The sequence below is a fragment of the Nipponia nippon genome, unplaced genomic scaffold (assembly GCF_047370975.1).
Source record: "Nipponia nippon isolate SJK-2023a ecotype South Korea unplaced genomic scaffold, ASM4737097v1 scaffold_4, whole genome shotgun sequence".
Taxonomy (NCBI): Eukaryota; Metazoa; Chordata; class Aves; order Pelecaniformes; family Threskiornithidae; genus Nipponia; species Nipponia nippon.
The window spans coordinates 55,754,901-55,777,268 of NW_028262358.1; the positions used below are offsets into that span (position 1 = coordinate 55,754,901).

Consider the following 22,368-nt stretch of genomic DNA (forward strand, 5'->3'; position numbering starts at 1 on the left):
CTGGTAATCCCTCAGAGAATGTGACAGGGCACAAGCTACTTCTGCCTCACTTGAGCACTTGGCAGCAAGGTCAATTAGGATTGTATAATCAATATTCAGTACTTTTGTAACTTCATCCAGATGCTGATAGCAGAAGAGCAATGTCCATGCATTTTGTTGTTGTAAATCCTTTCACAAAATCAAACAATTGCCAAGAATGTGGAGACATTAGAGTAAGAGACAATGATAATAGAATAATTGATGCCAGATGGACTTCTGCACCTGATATCAGTCAGCATGCCAGTGAAACAGAGCCGTTTATTGCAAGGAATACTACAGCATATGTCTGAGCAGCATCAGCATCTTTTCAAACGTTATTTTGATCATTTTGAAAGTTGCTCATGTGTCGCGTTTCTTACTGTGATTGTTCTTATACATTGCAACAAGATCCTTTTTTGTTAAAGATTTCCTGAGAAGGAAATATGATCTTCACTCTCCCTACCTCCTCTGGCTATCATCAGGTTTGGCAAATTTTCATTAAAACCTATAAGTAAACCGTTATTTAAACACTGACTAAAGATTGTTGCTTAGCTGCTTTTAGAAATCCTTGTTATTTTCAGGCAATGAAAAATAATGAGATAACATTTTCTTAAGCATTATGTACCTATTAAAGTAGATTTTTAGAAATTATTGCCATTTCCAAGGCTGAATTTATTAGTTTGATTTTTAAAGTTGATACTTTTCCAAGGAAGCCCCAGCTTGCCTCCATTGTGCATCTGCTTTTCCTAATGTGAGAGTTTAAAGTTTGTTTGCTTTTAAGAGGTGGTGAAAGGTCACTTGAGCATCAGTTCAGTCTTTGGTATGGTGGTGTTCCCCTCTCAAATGAGGGGCGGTGGGGGAGGGGGTGTAGACTATATTGTGCTTATTTTGTTTTGGCCGTGTCATTCCGTTGCATTTCTTTTAATTAAGACAAACAATACGCTTAATTATTCTTTTCTGTTATTTTCATGTAATTTTTTTTTATTCTGTCATTCAAAACATGAGCTGCTTCTGAAGTGATAGAGCTCTGCCCAGTGGGGGAATTTTCCGCTTCTGTGGAACAAACTGCAAGCTGATCCTGGAGATACTTAGGATATGCTGCCTAATTTTTGTGCACTAGCTTCCCTCTTCAGTGCACGCCGAGTGCCTCTGTGCGGTGTAGGACAGTCCAGTTTGAAGATGAAATAAGTGACCACTCACTGGAAATGTTTGCACAGTCCCATGCTTCGGAGCACTGTAGTCCTACCCGCTACCCTCACTGCATGGATAGTGTCATGAAAAATGTCCAAATACAGGTTTAAAATGGAGAGTGCAGGGACCCTAAGGCCTCCGGTAATAAGATCTGCACTCACTTCTCCAAGCATGCAGTGCAGTGAGGTGACTGTTAATCTCTCTCTCCCACCCCACGGATTGCAGTTCCCCTGGTGCCAGCTTCCCGTGCGTGGCCAGCACCACAGGTGTCAGTGGGAGCAGTCTGACACTGGAGATAAAGAGTGCCTGAAGGCAGGCAAGGTTGTTGACCTGGAGGGATTTCTTCAGAAGAAGGGAGGAAAGCTCTTCCTTTCAGCTTCGCATGGGTTGAGACTGACAGATGCACTGCAGGGGAGCAAATTTCTGGTAGTGGATCTGTCTTTCAGAGCTCTAACTCACACTAGCAAACGTTATAGAAACCCTGAAGCGTAGCTCCTTCATGCCGCGCCTCAGGATCCCGACACATTCTGACACGTTGAACGTAATGCATGCAGGTTTATAGCGCTAGTCTTGAGTTTCCTCTTGTATTGTTTCTTGCTGAGGGAGTACGGGATGTGCAATTCACCCCATCAGATTTTATTGAGGAGTTATCCGCAGTCATGTGTATGCTAGATTCTCTTGAGAAACAACATCTGTTTTCTGCAGTATTTCAAGTTTGAAATGGTTGTGGGTTGTCTTAACTTGTTTAATTAACAAAAGGACACAATTAGATAATGTGAATTACTTGCATTTCTTGTCAAATGCAACATTAATTCCATAAGCCACAGAATAGGGAGGTTTCCTCAATAAGCTGTTTGCTGATTTTTTTGGTATCTTCCAATTGTCTGTTTTTCCTACTTTGTTTAAGTATGGATTCCTCTGGTTTTCTTTCTCTATTTAGAAACCGTGCTACACCTGTAAAACAGACACATCTTGTCTTATAGGTGAAAAAGACACTAAACATGAGTTAGACAGTCCTGAGGACTACATCTGTTTTGCAAATCATGCCATTATGCTAACCCGGACAAGGTGATCTCAGGTCCTATTAGGATTTTTCATATAGATAAATGAAAAAAAAAGATACATATATGTATGTAGGTATACACACCTGAAGTAAAAGGCAGGATATGTCAACCACTGATAGGCATTTGTATGATAAAAAAAGGAAGCTAAGCAGCATAGTTCCTCTTGGGACCATAACAAACCTGGCTAGCAGAGTCTTAGTGCTTGACTGTGCAACGGTTACAGAGACCTTATGGCCAACTAAAATTACAAGCCAACGTGTAACTGTAATTTAAAGGAAACTCCAGGGAAGCTCAACTTAGTCACTCTTCCAGTGACAGTGGATGTGTTCTTGGAGAGGGTGTGGAACAGCACTTTCATATGGCTTCCTGAAAAATAACTGGCATCCTCCTTTTGTGAGGAAGCTCCTTATGTGGTTTTTTTTGTTTAGTCATGTAAGTAAACTGCTGGAAGATCATAAATGCCGAGTGTAAATAACAGTAGCCTTCAGGCTTTCCTAACTAAAGTCATATTTTATGTTCCACCAGCTGTGCATTTCCAGGAGCATAAATGATCCTCAGGATAGCTGACTGGAAGACTTGCTGCTTTTGCCTCCTAAACATGAGTGCCATAGTAATAAATACACATTGTATCTTTCACATTGTCTTTCTGCAGTTGATTTGCTCTCATGGATGTGTAGACAGTTGCACAGTTTGCAAAGAAAACGGTTGATTCCAGTGAGTTCCTACAAAACTAGCTCCTATTAATTCCTAAATTATATACTTCGGGCAGTAGCTGGATGAATGCTCCATAAAATGTTTTGGGTTTTTTTCCCCTGCATAAAGCATTCACATGAATTGCATTAACTCTTCAGGTGCAAAGTTTATGCCTTATATATTCCTTCTCCCAGGGGAAGTGCGGTAGTAGCAGTTTTGGTCAAGTTAAGTAGTGATTATTTTGGCTACCTAAATTCAGTTTGTGGTCTTAAGTGGATAATGTGTTGTCATTCACTCCTGCTTACCCTGCTCTTTTCTCTCAGCCACACCGTGTGATGTTGCGTAGCTACCAATCTATAACCCAAATGTTGTTATATTAGATTGGAGAGTTGTGCTGATCTCCGTGCAATATATAGAGGGTGTATATTGTATGAGATGGCTGGCAAGCTGCTGTATGACTGTAAATTTCTGGGGTTTTTTTTCATGCTGTACATACCTGCTAATTACCAGTGATTTAAATTTTAGACGTATTTTCTCTTTCATTGCTCATTCTACTTTTTTTCAAGTTTTAGAAATGAAGTAATTTTAGTATGTAGTTATCTCTGAAAGCCTTGGAGAGGTGGAGGTAGTCTGCCAGGCACTGTGCAGGTACGGTATGCGCTGCAGCTGGGGGGGGGGCAGGTTAGCATCCCCGCCTCCGTGCACAAACATCCAGGCTCGGGTTACTTAGGGCAGAGAAAGGGACGCTTGTGGGTCATGCCTGCTGCGGTTAAGGCCAGCCTGTGAACTCACTTGTTAATGCCTTCATTCAGCATCGTGGAAAACAGCGAGAGGGAAGAGGATCATTCTGAACCCGCAGCCGTGTGGGAAGCCAGTCAGCTGAAGCTGCGATTCAGCCCCGCAGTGACTGAGCCCCTCTTTTCTCTCGAGCGGTTTTGGCTGCAGGAAAGAAATAGAGGGCTGGCGAGGGAATAATTGGTAGTAATCTCCTCAGCCAGCCAGCCGTCTCCTCCTATTGACCTTGAAGTAATGAAAAAGGGATAGATTCTGCTGCATGTTACCTCTGTCTGTCCAAATAATAAGAGCAGAGAGGAATGATCATATATCTATACAGCTTTGCCTGTTTGAAAGTCTGGGCCATGGGGAAAATGACAGGATGTATTTTATTTTTGCTCTGTAATTCACACAGGTATTTGTCCCAAAGTGTTTCCTCTGTGGGGTTTTTTTGCCCTGTACTTCATTTTATGCAGCAGTAATTTTAATTCAGATTAACTCGTTCCCTTTTGTTGACTTAAATTTTCAATATGAGAATAGTTGTATTCCCTGAACTGGCAATAAACTGGTTTGATATTCACATTTTATAGATGTAATAGATTTCCATTAGTTAATGCAGTGGAGTTACAGCGGTGTAGAACTGGGCCTATGGAAAAAACCAAACCCAAAGCACACATGTAGGGGTTTTCTTTAACATTTCTTTTAAAAAAATAAGGAAAAACTCCCCAAAACTGATTCTTGTTTTTATTATACAGGGAAAATGAAGACTGGCCAAGCTTTTAGATATATTTCAAAAAAAAAAAAAAAAAAAAAAAAGGAATTTGGGAGTTCACTTTCGGATGTAGAACTGCCATATGCAGAGTAACCAGAAAGTTGTCTTTGGCAATTTGTTCATTCCCCTCCCAGCGAAATGTAATTCATTAAGGCAGTTTCTTGTCAAGTGTTAACTCATAAGCTGGGATGAATCTGAGACAGAAAATAATTCAGTAACCCTAATAATGTAATAGTCCAACTAGTGTGGCCAACGGATGAAGAATAGTAACAAGGTGTTTTAGTACTTAGCTAAGATGCCAAGGCAATGTCAGCCAATAAAATGATGTCATGCAATCAGTGGCAGGGTTTGGTCAATGCAAACTGACAGTTTTGTCTTTTAATCCTACTGCGTGCAATAACAAAAGATCAGGAAGAACTATATTTAAAAACAGAGGAAATGTACTGAGTCCACTAGAAGAGTTTGTTGCATTGTTTTTTCTCTGAGCTAGATGTCTCAAGTGAGATGATGGCTGCACCGGTACTGAGCTCCTTCCCAACGTGGGATTAACCTCTGAAATGGCAGCAGAGCTCTCCGGAGCAAATGGGACTGTGGTGGAGAGGTCTTACAGTTTGCTTGTATTCCCATGAAGGAAACATTACATGAGCATTTGGAACGAAGCTGAAGTGTAAGCTTCAGTTGATGCTAACTCAATCACTGAATATGCAGCAGAACAGGTTGACTTCTAAAGAAATACAGCCTGCTCCAGCCTGAGGGGGGCCTGTAAATCTGGCTTTCTGGAGGAGCTAGGATAGTGATTGTGTGTTTTTCCTCTTTTGAGGCCAATTAGCCTGTTAGAGCTTACTTTTGGCCAGAGAAAACACGGTAGCTGAGCTGTGCTCCTTGGGGAATTAGGGAGGACAGAGGGAGGAAGCCACCCAGCCCTGTGCTCTCTGCTGGGAGGTGATGGCTGGCCACAGCGTGCTCTGGCTGCTCCCCTGCAGCCAGTGGCCTGGTGGTGATCTGGTCATGCAGTAAGCAGATTTAATTCATCAGCCGACCAACCATGGCCACAAAAACATGTATTTTCATTGGTTCAGTGTGTTAAATGAGGTTGGTTGCAGTAAGATGAGTGCCAGAGCCAGCTCCAAGAGGAAATCATCCCAGGGGCTCACAGGGTGAAACTGGCCCCTTTCAGCAACAGGTTTCAGCTCACATGATGAAAACATACCCTCATCTGACCCTTTCCTTAGGTTATTGTGTTTGGAGTGTTTCTGGTACTCAGGACAGTGTGATGATTTTTTTTTTTTCTTTTCCTGCACAGCCATGGCTGAAAGTTACCTCCTGGGGTCAGATTAACCACCAACTTTAATGAGCTCTGCTGACTTGCCCCAGCTAAAATTTTGTTCCTCAAAATTTAGCGTCTGTTAAATAAGTGTCAATGCTTAAAGGCTCTTATTAAACAAACACTTGAGCTGAGTTGAACTCCATGTTTGTTTCCAGAGGTTGTAATGTCCTTCATCTCTTTGGGTATTAATATAGGGCCTAATATAGCAGGGACATCTTCCACCTCTGAGGTTAAGATATTGAAAGGGTTTATGCAGTTCTTAAGCCCAAATGCTATCTTTAGAGTGCCTTGAATTAGTGGAAATATGGTGAGATATTCAGGGCTTCTAACCGTCATCTTAGGAAAACTTAGGGTATGAATCCAAAGTGGTCCTGCCTTAAAACTGCCCCACAGCTGCAGCCTTTACCCTGTGCCAGTTCTGGCACTGGGGCCAGGGAAATCCCTCCTGGCTCAAGTTGCTGAAACAGGAGAAGATGAAGCAGACCAAAAAATAACATTGTTCTGCTGAACCTGCTCATCTCCTTCATGAGGGAGAAGGGTGGAGTCCTGAGGCAGGGGAGGTGAGAAGCTGGGGTACCTCTGATTTAAAGTGGCTTAAGCTATCATGGACCAGCACCTCGAGATTTCCATGTCACCCATGTGTCTTTAATGGCTGCTAAAATGCCAGTTGTAAATAATAGTATAAGAAGTAGCGCAAGGAGAGCTGTGGTTAACTGTGCAATTTAAGTCCATGAAACTATTTACATGTTTAAAAGTATGCAGATGCTGGTGTCTTATGCTAGATCAGGATCTTAATTAGTTTGAGATAATTGGGTTGCTCTAGCTTCATATCTCAATGTGCTAATCCTAACTACTAAATTAGGATTCAACTGTAATCCATGTATGTTTAGTTCAACTGTTTCAATTTGTTCCTTACATTAAGTAATCAGTCATGAAAGTGTTGTGATTAATTCTGCTCCTATATTCTGGTTTTCTGTGGGAGAGGTCTGAGTTCAACACATTCATATCACCAGGTGAATTCAGGCAATTATGTCCTCACCCTTTGCTGTGTGATTTTTTTTTTTTTCCCCCTGTAGATATAAATGGAGAAATGTTCTGGGTAAATATTCTGAGGAACAAATAAGTCCCAAAGTGTCTTCATTGTGTTAAGGAGTTTATTCTTAGGTTGCTGTGCTAGCCTGTATTTTGTGGCTTTTATTTTCTCTCTCCTGTCTTTTAGAAGCGTACACTTAAAAATGAATCAAAAAAGTACCAAGCTTGATATTTTTAACAGAAACAAAAAATGTGGTGAAGATCACATTTGCAGTTGAGTCCATGATGAACAATCCAGCCTTTCTCTTAGTCTAAGGTTTACATGGGTGGAGTGATTATCTGCTTACAGGTGCAGGAGTATAACTTTTGTTTTGTTGTTCCCACAGATGAGCACCATGCCAGGACTGCCCACAAGGCCGTGCTTCTATGACATTGACCTGGACCCCATCACAGAGCAAGTGAAAGGATTGTTTTGAGAGTGACGTCCAAATTCAGGTCAGTCAACAGCCTTTATTTTCCTGTTCCAGCTTGGAGAAGGATGTTTGTCTCTAGTATGTATATGAAAAAGGTTGTCAGGAGTTTATCTAGCCCCTGCTTTCATTGAGGACTTCACACAATTTGGGGGAATATTTCATAATGTGCACTTTATCACACGGGTTTCTCGTTTGCTGAATGGTGGCTGGCACTTTGCTGGTGTACACCGATGGTGCACGTTGATGGTGCCTTTTGGATTTCCTGGCTCTGTCAGTTTGGCCTAAGGAGGAGCTGGCTCTGCAATTGTACCGCTCTTGGCTATGGAAAAAATCAGTCTGAAGAAATCATGTCATGTTAGTCGCCTCAAAAGAAATAATCTAGTTCATCTTTGATACTACTCTTATGTGGCAGTGTGTTTCTGTCATTACCTAGATATTGGGGGGATGTTTCTCAGCTTGTTCATGAGCTTTGCTTTTTCATGGTTTTGTTTTGTTGTTTGTTTTTTTTTTTCTGATTGCTGTCAGCTTTCTCAAATGGTAATAAGCATTTCAGGAACACAAATCTGTCCTCTCAGCCTGTCTGTTTTTCATGCTGGGTTCTCTCCCTTTTGCTTGAAGGCTGCAGTTCCCCTGCCACCTCCTCCCCTTCTCTAAGCACTTAATCTTCTTGGTGTCCTGCTTTAATTTTGTGTAGCACATGTTTGTCACTTAAAAATCCAAGTTGTTATGAAAATATTCCATGCTACTCCATTTTAACCTTGTAACATAATAAGTGGAGTAAGAGAGGATGTAACCCTGACTGAAACAAACCGCATGCATCTGTGATGGGACTCTCTCCTCTCATCACACTAACTCTCTCCTTTCCCCCAGTAAATCGGTCTGGAGAGTAAAATGGTTACTTTTACACAGACCAACAATATTACTATGAGCTAACAGGACTCCGATGGGACCCCAGGTCAGCCACAGCTTTGAGGCGATGTGCCCAGGCGCTTGAGCCCTGCTCTAGCAATCCTTGCCTACTCTGGTTTGAGAGAACTGGCTTTCATTTTCTGTTTCTGTGTTTTGACGGATTGTTTGGAGGAGGGCAGAGGTTTGCACAACCCAGCGAGATTACTGTTCAGACCAAATTAACAGTTCACTTGCCCACACTTGAATGTCACAGCATTCACACGACATCTGGTGCGAGCAGATTCTGCCATTTCGTGTGTACCAGTCAAGACAAGTAAAAAGCAGTTAGCTTGAAAGTTAACCAGCATGCACAGGTAACTACTAGCGTCTATGCAAACCGTCACTGACTGTTCTGTTGCTGGGTAGTGTTAGGCACACCACTTCTTGGCATATGTCCCATTTTTGTTACTGATATGCGTTATATGTCTGATGGCTTCAGGCATATTGATTCATCATGTCAGTCATGTAATTACTTCTGAATCATTTGAAATGACTGTAGAATCCTAATGTAAAAGCTATATGCAGATTCACATAGCCTGCTTAATCGGGTGTTTACTGCCTAGTCTTACACAAATCGATCCAAGCCATGGGTTGGTGAGCTTTGAAGAATGATAATTAAGCAGATGAAATACTCCCTTCCAACCGTGAAGGTCTTTCATTTGAAGTTGTGCACGAAATGAAAATGTTAAACTTGGCTTTTAGTCAGCGGTGGTGTTTTCTCAGATGTAAAAAGAAATGCTAAGAAAGTCACAAAAGCATCATAGTCAGATAGGAAATAGTGTATATATCCAACTGTTAATAAATTATTTTAATTTCATTATGGAGGTACTGGTGGCATCAGACATATGAATGATTCAGTAAGTTTAAGCCTTTTAAAGAAAAACACAGCTTGATCATATATATTTTTCATCAATATAGGCACATACTCACCTGTGTTCCTACCTCTAACAATCTCAATAAATGCCTTGAGAGTATTGTAATACCCAGTGAGCACCACACAAGGTAGTCAGTGTTCATCAGCTCTAAAATTCATCTGGTTCATGTGCTAGATTTGTACATTTCTCATTTTGGATAAAGAAACAGTATTCCTGTGTCATCTTTACTCCCAATGTACTTTCTGTAGAGAAGTTGGGTGTTATTCTTTGCTTTCACACACTCACTGAAGTGAACCCACGCTGTAGCTGATACAGTGCCCAATTTGTGGGTTTGTTTCTATGATGGCAAATTGAGGGATTCTTTTTTTTTTTTTTTTTTTTTGCCCCCGCTTGGTTTGAATTCCTTTCTTAGGGTTTATATGATATTGTGCCAGCTCATTAGGACTGATTCAAATCTTTAAGATGTGGTAATTGAAAAATATTGAGAGATTTGTGGAAGCGCTGCAGATGTTTCCTTACAAACGTGCATGCAGAGCTGAGAACAGTTGTTTTAGTGTGCAGTTTATATCCTCCTCTGCAACACATAGGTTCACGAGACTTGTGAAAGGGATAGATACAGGCAAAAGGTCCTGCTGCTAGGGTAGCCGTGTGGGGCTCTTACTGAGCTGAAACATGGGATGTCATTAGCCTCTCTGATTTTTCTCCACCACTTCACTGCATTAATGAAGCAGATGATAGTCCTCACGAAAATTTGCAGAATACCGGTCATTAGAATATACTCTAAAAAGTCATATAAGCAAAAACCTTGGCAAAAAAGTCAGCTCTGCTTTTTCCTGTTGGTGAATAGCTAATACATGGAACACACAATGTTACAGTCTCTCTGTGGGAGCAACGTGCTCTAGTAAAAAACTGAAGCATTAGTACCTGGAAATGAACCCGAAGGAATCTGGCTAGTTCTTTATCACTGGCCACTACCCTATTTAAGTTATACTGCCCAGCTCATACACTAAGAAAGTTGAAATTGTTTCCTTAGGAGCTATCTGTAGATAACACCAGTCAGAATAAGACTTACGTGGAGACAAGTCTGCCAGTAGGAAGAAATACTTTTTTTTTAAAAAGCATTATTTGCACAGTGAGGGGAATTTATGAACCTGACCCACTCTGCAAAAGCAAAGTCTGTCAAGGACCCTTGTGAGCTCTAAGGACCCCTCTAATTTAATCAGCGGCAGCTCTTACTGTGCCAGTTTGGCTTTGGGTATCTGGGTTGATGGTGGGGGGTGGTGGTTTTCCTCAGTTGGTTGTGACTTAGTAAGGCCATGGCTGTCCACAGTTGCAGATATATTTTTGCACTCGTCTCCTCTTCAAAATTGGCAGAGCATCAGAATGATTGTAATACACAGCACGGGTATTTTGCCATCCTCAGAGCTTTTCTGAATGTGAGAGGAATCCCAGAGCTCTGACTGCGAGCATCTTCACAGCCATAAAGAAGCCCATGAGGGGAGGACACCAAAAATGATGTCCTAAAATTGTAAATTATTTGTTAGATGTTAATTCATTCAGATATGGATAGAAGGTGTTTGAAGACCTTTCCTTTGCGTCCACAAAATTGAGCCTATGAAACAAAAAACTGACTTCTTTTAGTCTTATTCCACAGTATTGGGTTTCAGTCAGGAGCAATTACTACAATAATGTACAGTCTAAAGTCCATATCATACTGGAATACGAGTACAGATTTTTGTTTCTTACCTCGTAGGGTTACACAGATAATAAATGGGAGGTGCATGTGGCATAACTAAACGTTTTTGTTTGTTATGGCTAAGGCAAAAATATCCAATTTCACTAAAACACTGCTGTTAGGTTGTGATTCTTCTATTTTTATTTTTTTCTTTAAAGAAAGCAAAGATGTCGTGTTTCAACGTATAAATTCTTTATTTTTCTCATTTCAGAAGCCTGGAAATTAAGAACTGCAACTTCCCTGTTTCCTGCAAGTAGGAGACAAAAATGAATCTGAAATATTCCTGTTATGTGTCCCTGGAGGAATGCCAAGATAGACCAAAGAGCAAAAGTTTACTCTTTCTTCAAACTAGTTTTTATGATGAAATATAGCTGTAAGGTTAAAAAAAAAAAAAAAATAGAAAAAAGCAAGCTAAACTTTTTCTTGCTGCAGTGGGGAAAGCTCTCTCCCGAGGCTTATACTTGTTTGTGGATAGAATGACACTGAAAAAGAGAAATTTTTCACCTTAGAGTTTTCGTCTTTTCTCAAAGGAGTTTACAGAATTATTTCCCTTATCTTGGCCATCTAAAACCTTGCATAAACATTATTACACTGTGTGATCAAGCCTGTTTCTCTCTGAAAAATACACTTTCGCTCCTGGCATTCAGGAGCTGAAACTACACACAGATTAACTGCACATTTTTTGAGTTATCATCAAGCGTTGCTCTGGATGCATTTGGGCAACAGCCAAGCTTCAAGCAAGGAAGATATTAAGCAGAGAAAGAACAGAGCATGTGTTTTGTAAAAGGTTTTTAATACATAATTTGTTTCCGTGTTGGGCAAAGATCTTTTGAAACACTTAAGCCATAGCTGTCTTATATCCATAGGTCTCTGTTTACCCAAAGCGTACGTTACAGGCTGTCCAGCTCATTATGTGTTTGTCGTGGTGAAGCCGGTTGTTCAGCGAGGGCACCGCTGCTTCTGAAGCCCTGTTTTGCTCCTGTTTGCAGCTAATGAAGCCTCCTGCTGTGCTGGCTCCCGACCTAGAGTTTTTCTTGTCCTGTCCCTGGCAGTACGCAACGCCCAGTAACAACAGGGGAATGTCCATCAAGCAAGGATGAGACAGGGCAGAGCTTTGTTCTGCTTCGTTTTGCAGGTTTTCACCACCACACTTGTAAAACTGGAGCGTGTTTTCTATTTGAAGGGGGTATTTAAACAAGTTAAATCCTAAACAGCGTGCTTTAATTTACCTCAGTCGCTTACCTTGTCTAGTATTTCCTAAATCTGCAGCAAAACAAGCTTTAGGCATAGGATACTGCATTTAGCTTTTCAAGCTGCTGCTCCTCAGGAAACTCTCGCTGACTGACTGTGGGTTCCTTCCATAACAAAAAACACAACAGAACAATAGGTTGAATCAAGACAATAGGCCATTGTTTTTTTAGGTAAAAAGCAGTGAAATAATGATGAGAGAGTTTATTTTCCTGGTGACGTTTTCCATCCTGTCGCTTTGCTCTGCTTACGCACATCTGTATGTTATGGGCTTCTGCAATGTAGTTTTGGTTCCCTTCTATGCAGCCACATTTGGAGACTTAATTATCTCAGGAACTCTGTTGTAACTGAGGGGTTTGTTTTGGTTTTTAAAATCATGCTTCGTTATTTATAAACTCAAAACTATAATTATGGACAGAAGAACAAACTGGGGACAATTAAAATAATTATCTGTGCCTTCCCTGGAGTAGCACGGAAATGTCTGTTGACTGCATTTCAGAACTGTTCTATTCATAGCGTGGGCCCCCAGCACCATGGGGATTGCTGGGAAGATAAACCTAAAAAATAGAGCTATTTGATATTTTAGCCTGATTAGACGATAGAGCTCATAGCAGCCTAGACTGTGGATGCTTTAATTACACTGGGGCAGGACAAACATGATCAGCAGAAAGCAAGATTCAAGTGTGGCTCTCGCAGCTACCGGGGAGAGAGATTTCTGATATTCTCTATTAAATTGTGCCCCAAAATACAACCACATTATTCACATACGTAACTGTGTTGTAATTTAGTCCTGCACACACAGAGCTATCTAGCCTAGAAAAATCCAAAGACTTAGAGAAGAAAATAAGTGTGGTTTCCAGCCATCGTTTTCCTAGTAGCATTCTTTCAAGAAAAATAAATGAGGTTTTCCTTCCACCTTGCCTGGAGAAATTTGGAAAACCATAACCGTACCTTACTTGCGGTCGCTGCGGTTGCGTTGGACCTATCTCCGTGCAGTGTGGGATACTAAACGCGGCACTAGCTGTCTGCCTGGGAAGCTTCCATATGGGATAAGGATGTCTGAGCAACAGGTTTTACAAGTAATTTCAAACTACTGCTTGATACCCACACACTTTCTATATTGTAGTCTCCATATTGTCCCTTCAGGCCATACGTGCTGGGACTGTTTATCTGACCCATCAGTCTTTCCCTAAAACACCATTCCAGCTCAGTTCGTTAAGAGTTGACAAACATCCTGTAATTTTTTTCTACTGTCACGTGCACAGGATTTGTTATATTGTTTTGATAGCTTCAATAATTCAAGGAAAGCTGGAATGACCCTCTCTTGTTTTGCCATAGCTTCCCCCCCCCAATCTGGTTAAGTATCTGCAAAATCCCTTGAGCTATTACATTTTTGGTTCCTTCAGTTCATGTTTAGTGGAAGATTTGTTAAAAAGAATCCACATTGGCATGCAGATTCTGTCTCACAATCCAAAGGGAGGGAGTTATTGGCCACCGGCTGAGCTGCAGAAACTGCCACAGTGCATTCCCTTGGGTTGCCCTAGCTCTGAGGCCAAAGGCCTTCATCAAGAAGGGTTTAAAATGAAATCTATTTTAGGTAAGGGTTATTGCTAGGTGCGTCACTTGTTGCTACACAGACGCAACTGCAGGTGCGGGACTCCTGCCTTCGCATCCGCTCCAAGCTGTTTCGCTACATGGCAGAAGGGCAGCTCTATGAGGCAGCTTGCCATGCTTATCCCTGCCTTGGCTAAAGTGTGTTAAGAACCATGCCATTGTTTATTATCAGAAGATCTGCTTTTTGTAGTGACTGAATACTTTGTTATTGCTACTGCTGAATTACTGAAAACCAGTGACATTGAAATACATCAGACTATATACAACAACTTTGTTTGTATTTTAAAATTCAAAATCCCAGAATTTCAGTTGCCACGAACATGAAAATAACGTGTATGTGTGTGCTGATGTTCAGTTTGCAAAAGTGGTGCCTGTCTCAAGCCTGAATTCATTAATAAAGTACATCCATTATTTAATATTGTTCTCTCTTTATCTGCCATCTTGTCTGCTTAGTGACCATTTTTTTCTCTTAAGCCACTTAACGCATTTGGTCCCTGCCTGTTGCCATAAGGGGCCGTGCAGAGGAGGGCTGTCCTTCTCCATCAGTACAGTCCTTTTGGAGTTGGTTTGTGTGCGAAGGGAAGGACACACCAGACCACCATCCTGTCCTCGTCCCAAAACATCGTGCTGTTGCCTTTGGTCCTTGGCATAAAAGGCTGGATCAGATGCAAGGGTCAGCTGGACACTTTCCACTTCTTGGCTGGCAGCTGGGTTTATGTGAAACAGTATTGGGTACAAGAACATCTACCTGTGAGCTTCTCGGGGTGGGATTTAAATGCAAGCAATGCAAAAGCTTAAGGAACTATGGGTGTTAAATCAACTGGACCATAACACAGTGGAAAGCATCCTGGGAGCAGAAATAAACAACATGGGGAAGCAGGAGGTGGGGTGGGGGAAGAAATCTAGCATTTCAGGCACATACTGGTCATTGACTCCTGTTTTCTTAACAGTTAGATGAAGTCTTAACTACATGATTTGGACTGGTACTGGGTTTTTAACATGCTTCTCATGGCTAGATTTCCAAATAGCTTTTCAGCTTCCGTACAGTGTTTCAGTGAGGAACTTACCCACTCATATGTAACAGATCTCAAGCACTAGGTCTGCGCTCCAGCAGTGCTTGGGTCTGCCCTGCTGGTGGCCACCCAGCAGCCAGAGCCAGCGTGGGAGGCAGGGGAGCTCTCTCCTCTCCACTCAATTATTGGGTAACTGGTTGCACCCCTTTTAATGTGCAGTTTTTGATAGAATACTCTTTTGGGAAAATATTTCAGAGAAGTTTTAAGGCCAAGCTAGGACTCCCTGTTTGAGAGGGTTGAAATAGAAACACCGAAAGCCCCTTCAAGCATTTGTCCTGAGAACAGGACTGCAGCGCTATACGTGTTACCATACACTGTGGGTTTAAGGCCAGAGCGTTTATGTAAAGTAAGCTAAATTCAAATATTTCCACAAGTGTGGTCGTAGTAATATTTCCCTGCTCCATGCACTTGAGTGTAATATATTACATATACACAGGCATGAGGGAATATGTATTTGTGCATGCAGTTCTTATGTAAAATCTTCAATATTTGCTTCCCCAGTAAACTTTTTAACTTAAACCTTTGAGTATTGATTTGTAAGGGCTAGGCTGCTACATGCCAGCATAGGCTCAACTGGACAAGACCCTGAAGAACCTTTTTAAGTCAAACCTGCGTTGGGTGATCTCCAGGTCCCTTCCAAGGTAAACTGTTCTGCGCACCTATGAACTGCAGTGCTGGGAGAAAAAGTCCTGGGGAAGCAGAGCGCCGAAATGCACACGCACACTATAGGGACCATAAGAACTTTCCTTTGCAGAGTACTAATAATAAAGAGGATGTATCAAATACAAGTTATGCTCACTTTTATGCAATACACTAAATCAAGGTTTAAGTTATGACTTTTTAAAAGCTAAGTTGTTTCCCACTGGGCAATTCCCATCATGGTATTGCAACTCAATTACCATCAACATCTGGTCAAAGTTAGATTCCTAAAGCCAGAGAAGACTTTAGGTTTTTCAGGACACAGCCTGTTAGCTGTCCATATAACACAGCACCTGCCTGTTCCCATCACACACACAGTTTATATTTATTCTCCAGAAAAATTTAGTTATGGTTGTATTTGTACCAAACATGTATTACATACATGCCACTATATGAATTCTAGGATGTGTCCTTCCAGTTTCATTTTTGCCAAAAGGCTCGAGGGGAAGTCAGAGAGGAGAAGAAAGCCTCGTGTCTGCCTTGTGGCAGCAACCAGCTCCTACACAGCTTTTGGTCAGCCAAAGTCTCCACAAGGAGACAACATCCCTGTATTTGCTGGTTCCACAGCTTAGGTGTTACACATATTCCCACCCAGGCCCAGCCCACCTGGAGCACGTGTCACCTTGGTGTCTCCACTGCAATCAGAAAAATCTGTGTTTGCCAGCCTGTTTTTTCAGGTGTTTGAGGTACATGAATTCCCCCTGAGGAAGGTTTTTGGGGCGAGCAGCAAACCCAACATCTCGTAACTCCAATCTGCTCTTTATGATGTTAGCCTAAGGCAGCAGTTTAATGAACCAAGCCCTTCGCATCAGTTCCATACAGTTGTTGATCTGCTGGAGGGTAGGAGGGCCCTGGACAGGCTGGATCGCTGGGCCGAGGCCAACTATATGAGATTCAACAAGGCCAAGTGCTGGGTCCTGCAACACTACAGGCTTGGGGAGAAATGGCTGGAGAGCTGCCTGGCGGAAAAGGACCTGGGGGTGTTGGTTGACAGCCACCTGAACATGAGCCAGCAGTGTGCCCAGGTGGCCAAGAGGGCCAAAGGCATCCTGGCTTGTATCAAGAATAGTGTGGCCAGCAGGACTAGGGAGGTGATAGTGCCCCTGTACTCGGCATTGGTGAGGCCGCACCTCGAGTACTGTGTTCAGTTTTGGGCCCCTCACTACAAGAAGGACATCAAGGTGCTGGAGCATGTCCAGAGAAGGGCAACAAGGCTGGTGAAGGGTCTAGAGCACAAGTCTTATGAGGAGAGGCTGAGGGAACTGGGGTTGTTTAATCTGGAGAAGAGGAGGCTGAGGGGAGACCTTATTGCTCTCTAGAACTGCCTGAAAGGAGGCTGGAGCGAGGTGGGGGTCAGTCTCTTCTCCCTAGTAACGAGTGATAGGACAAGAGGAAATGGCCTCAAGCTGCACCAGGGGAGGTTTAGGTTGGATATTAGAAAAAACTTCTTCACTGAAAAGGTAGTCAGGCACTGGAACAGGCTGCCCAGGGAAGTGGTTGAGTCCCCATCCCTGGATGTATTTAAAGGACGGGTAGACGTGGTGCTTAGGGACATGGTTTAGTGGTGGACTTGGCAGTGCTAGGTTAACGGCTGGACTCGATGATCTTAAGGGTCTTTTCCCACCTTAACGATTCTATGATTCTATGATTATTTTTTTTTCCCCTATGTTTAGTAAGCTCAACCACTGTCATTCAGGATCAGATATTAGTGCCTGGCAAAAGCTTGTTGTTCGTACAGGATGAAACCTGGATCTAGAATTATGCTTCTGGAACTACTGAAAGTCAGACAAATTTTAGATCCTGCTTTGTTGATAACAGCTAAGTATGCAAGTTATTTAATTCATACTAATAAGAGGAAAATGGAAAAGAATAAATAAAAGAAGAAAAACAATGAAGATGGCAAATGAAAGAACGAAGTACAGGACCCAGATTTGCTCTTTTGGGACAGAACTCTATGAAAGCAGCAGATATAAATCACAATGAGCCCGAGAAGTTATTTCACTAAATCTCACTTGAAAAATTCCTTTCAATTGAGCAGTATACAACTTACCATCAGCAGTTTTTAAGAAGGCTATATTAAAAAAATAATAAAAATTTTAAAAAGTACTTTTATCTGCAAAAGCCTACTGAAAAGGGAAAAGATACTCTCACAGAAGCATGAAAGCTTAGTTTTAATATTAATTTGGTTTTAAAGAGAGTCACTAAATCAGCACAATGTAACCAAATGGTGCTAAGAAATAGTAGAAAAAGATGAGCAAATGAAAGATGTCATCAATTTAAAAAAAGTAATCTAAAATATCTTCTGAGAGAAGGATTTACTTGGAAAGTTAACACTACTGGAGAAGACCCATAGCCAACGCTTTAATTCATAGCCAGCGTGGGATTTCCCATCAATTCTTCCTCACGGTGTCGGCTACCATATCCCCAGAGACAGGAGGAAGATCCTACGTTGAGCTTGCGCCCGGCATCACCTATAGCAACTGCAGGGAATTAACAGGGTGGCAACAATTAGCATGGAGCCGGAGGGGAGGCACCAGTCCCAGACTCCTGCATTTATCAAGTCCCTCCTCATACGGGCCTCCTGACCCCGCGGTGGGTCGCTGCCACGGATAACCTCACCTTCTGCTAAATTCGGACATCTCTATCCCATGACTGCATTTACTCAGCAACAAACAAACCACACGCCAGCTCGGAAGAAATGGAAGAGTTATACCCAGTGTGACTATACAATTTAAACATGTCTGGGAGCTGTGTGGACAACCTGCAATTATCAACCCGAGAATGTCACAAGCTGTTTAAAAGACAGATGATCTGTTTTGCAAACCCTTCAGAAAGGGCTAACAGCATCACCATCCCGACACCATGCTGGGGGAAGGAGTACAGTACCCACGTGGAAAAAGGTTCCCTACTTTTCCCACTGGTACTCTAGTTTTGTCCCTTTAAGCTCTGACACACACACACAAAAAAAAAAAACAAACACCAAAAACCAAAACCAAAATCAAACCAACCGAACAAGAAACCCCGAGCAAACACACAGCACCAAAACCTCACTCTCTCCCACTAAGAGAGGATCCCATCTAATACATCTGTATCTCTGTGAATGGACTCTTACCCCAAGCATCTCTAATGCTCGAGTTTTTCCACTGTTTAAAGACAAGTAGTAGGAAAAAAAAAAAACTGACAGGAGAATACACTGTTTAATCCTGTATAAGTGATGATGAAGTGAACCTACAGAGCCACATCCAAACATTTATAGATACAAGCCTGGATGCACAAGAGCGCTTTGGCTTGCATACTTGGGAAAACATGTTTGGGGAGGACCTTTCCAGTTCATAACTCCCGTGAAATGACTACGGTACCCAGCTGCAGGGGGAGACGGACGCTGGAAAAGCCATACCTTACTTAGTGCGTCTGAAATGGAAGTGATCCAAGTAACCATTTACTCATGTGCATAAACTTGAATCTTAAATTTAGCAGCGTTTCACCTTTTGACCTTGAATTTCACATTGCCTTAACCAGCTTGACTTGAGCCTGAACAGCTACAGAAATGTTTACAGCCATTCCCTGCAGCAAGATTAAAGAAAGCCTCGCCTGGATCTTGAAACCAATGCCTGGGGACCATTCAGACCCGATCAGCACCAGAACCAGTTTGACTGGAGCTCCCTCACCGCAGACATTTGCCCGATTCCCCCGTGGTGTTACAGGGCCGCCAAGCCCTGGGGCTGGCCAGGGTGCTCACGCCACAGCACCCCACCCTAAAAACAGGGCAAAGCCTGCTCTCCACAGCCCACCACCAGGTGAAGACATAGAATGCTTAGGATGTGGAGAGGCATACACAGCAGATTTAAAAAAAAAACAAAACAAAAAGGAAAAAAAACACAACGCAACAACAAAAAAAAAAAACACCAAAACCTCTCACAGGATTTATAAACTTAAATGCTGGACTCAAAAAAAAAAAATCAAACACATATTTTAAATTCTACATGCTTTGTTTAAATGCCCGTGCCCAGCAGGCAAATAGATGACAACCAGAATTTATAACATACAGGTACCAATAGGAACTGGCTCAGCAGTTGTGTTTTGTTAAGCCCCCTACGAGCTATTATCAGATTTACACTTGAGTTTTTCTTCATGTCTAAGTAGAAACCATGAAGTCGTGCCAGAAACGTGTAGTCGTTAAGCTGGCAGGTGGGGAGGGTGGGCAGGGGCAACCCCTGAGCATCGTTCGTTCACTAACAGTCAGCAAAGGACCACCTGGCTTTGCATCCCAATATACCCGTTATGAATAAAGTCAAGGTTTGTACAACCGCTGCACGTATCCCTGCAATGTACTTAGTCCGTTAGAAAAACACTGATGAAGAGACATTAACAAGCTAAATATCACCTATTGCACTACTACAAAATTAGCCGCTTTCCCTCTTCAGCTGGGCATAAATTCAACAAGTATTGTATTTTACCTTTTGTTCTTCGTATTATAGTGACATAATTAAATGCTATGCAATTGCTAATAAGTGGGACACTCTTACACATTCCAAAAAAAGACAAAAATGTTTCAAAATGCATATAAAGGAGGCATTTATCCAAGATCAGTTTGTGCCAAATACGGCTCTTATTGAAGTAAACAGAGCTTGTAACACAAAAACTCCAGTTATTAGCTATACCCTCTATCTCCTCCTTTGGAGGCCTATGCAATGTTGCAGATCCCTCCTCTAGTATGTTAAGATTCAGGTAGCTCCAGATGAATTTAAAATTATTTTTTAAAGCTATTTTCAATATAGGTGAGGATTCCAGTATAGAGTCAACAGGTTGTAAGTCTGTATTTGTTCTAATAAAATTATTTTAGGAAGATTTTAAATATTCACATATACCATTGATTCAGATCTGGTACAGACGTAAACACTGTTTACGCAGAACCGCTCAGGATGGAAAGGACCTCTGGAGGTCCCCAAGTCCCACCACGTGCTCAAAGTTTTACTTATTAGCAAGCAAGAGTTCTTCAAGTAAATTTGTACTTTCATGTACAGATTTAGGGACAAACGTGGCAAAGCTAGATCACACATTTTAAGGCCACTTACCAGCTGTAAACAGGAAGGCTTGCTCATTCATGCGAAGGCATGCTGAAAAACCAAAGGCTTGCTGCAAAGATTTGATGGCCAAAACCAACATGAGTAAATGATCCAACCAGCCCCCTGGACCACAGTAGCTATTACAGCTGTTTCCCTACCGCCTCTCAAAGGGACAACATTAAGACCACTGACCTGCTTGTTCATTTGAACAGCTTGCTACCATCCAAGCAACATCCTACAGTGCAAGAGCACTGACCTAGCCTTTTATTTCAAACTACCAGAGAGGAAAAACAAAAAGAAAAAAGTCTAAACACCTGAACGAACCAGCTCTCACTCCACCCCCCGAGCCCTCAGGTGTTTTAGGTTTCTCTCGAACAGCCGAGGTCTGGCAGGTGCAGCAAGAGCTGCTACCCCCACACAGGTCCTCACCCCTGCCCACAGCTCCTGAGGGTTTGCACAGGGCTGACGAAAGGCTGATTTGCTCCTTCTAAGACTCTCAGTAAATCTCCTGCAACCGATTTATCCAAATGCTGACACTTCAGTCCCGATTGGCAATCAGAGCCAGTAGGACACCCCTGACACTTTGCAGCAGCAGCAGCACCCTCGCTTCGTAACGTGCTGGCCACAGTTCATCCCCCTGTGACAGTTCAAATAATTGTTCAGCTTGGGAGGAAGACATCGGTCCCGGCTCCTTCTGCGGCCCCTTCCCCCCGGGGGGTTAGCCGAGGGCAAGGCTGGAAGTGGAGCCCACCCACACAAGGGGGTGGGCAATCACTGGGTGCCCCGAGCTCCTCTGCTCCCCACGGGGGGGAGGAAGGCAGTGGTGCCAGCTTTTTGCACTAGCCTGGCATTGTTCCTGTCTGAAAATGTACTTCTTACTGTCAGTTTTTTGCATTATCCTTTTTTTCTAAAATATCCCGAACTCTCCCATTGCATAGAGCTTTCTTTTTCCTTTTTTGCCATAGGCCTCGGACTCACCTTGTTACCTTGTTTGCTCCCCTAGCCCACAAATTTCCAGCCAGTCCAGGATTCAAGTCATACTTGCAACGAGCCTCTGATCTGAAATCCTACTTTCGGCTGTTGGTCCCACAGTTTTCCCTCTTCCCACCACATCGCATCTCCTCAGCCCACTGCTACTTCCCCCACCAGGGGGACAGCCATTACCATCCCGAAGCCATGGAAGGACCTTACTGGAGCATCCTGCGGTCACCAAAGTGTCCTGCAGCCCCGCCTGGGTGACCTGGCAGCTGCTGGCCAGGAGGAGGAGGGCTGGCAGGGGGACTCACAGCTGGCCCGGGGGGGGGCCAGATATGGTTTGCATGCTGCCAGCTGCAGGGCCATGTGGTGAGAAGAGCTGTCCTCCCCAGAGCTGTGGTGGGACAGAGGTTTTGGTCTCCCAGCTGTTGGTCAGGGTCAGGTTGTTGGTTTGGTGGCTGGCAGTTACCCTCACTGCAGAGGCAGCAAAGCCGCGGCCCCTCCACAGCCTCCTCCTGCGAAAGCAGATGGGTGAGTTTAAACCACTGCCTCCGGGTGCTTCAGCCCATGCAGACGGCCTCACCTGGGGCGAGTGGGACAGCGTCTGTGGGAAGTGGTCCTTCGGCTGTCCCATGGAGGGGGGTGCAAGGAGGCCGGTGGGAACAGCTGGTGTGGCTGAATCCTGCCTTCCAGCCAGCTCTGCCCACTGTGCCAGCCCTCCTGGCTCCAGCCGGCACCATGGTGCCGGCAGCCACAGTACCACGCATGCCTGGACTTACCTTGAGGCTAAG

General features: G+C 43.0%; 1 protein-coding gene and 1 long non-coding RNA gene across 3 annotated transcripts in view; one reads left to right on the top strand and one right to left on the bottom strand.

Moving 5' to 3' along the window:
• The window catches only part of MTHFD1L (methylenetetrahydrofolate dehydrogenase (NADP+ dependent) 1 like), a 159,831-nt gene extending 145,651 nt beyond the window's left edge, over window positions 1–14,180 (top strand). For both annotated transcript variants that reach the window (XM_087776464.1, XM_087776465.1), the window contains 2 exons: window positions 7,258–7,366; window positions 11,114–14,180. In XM_087776464.1, coding sequence (XP_087632590.1) covers window positions 7,258–7,347 — 90 coding nt within the window. In that variant the 3' untranslated portion in view covers window positions 7,348–7,366; window positions 11,114–14,180. The remainder of the gene's footprint in view (window positions 1–7,257; window positions 7,367–11,113) is intronic.
• Window positions 12,179–20,832, bottom strand: LOC148053313 (uncharacterized). Its single transcript, XR_015708720.1, has 3 exons — window positions 20,795–20,832; window positions 20,612–20,672; window positions 12,179–12,257 (listed from the first exon to the last, which is right to left on the bottom strand). It is a non-coding gene; the product is annotated as an uncharacterized LOC148053313 (long non-coding RNA).
• Window positions 20,833–22,368: the final 1,536 nt, after the last annotated feature.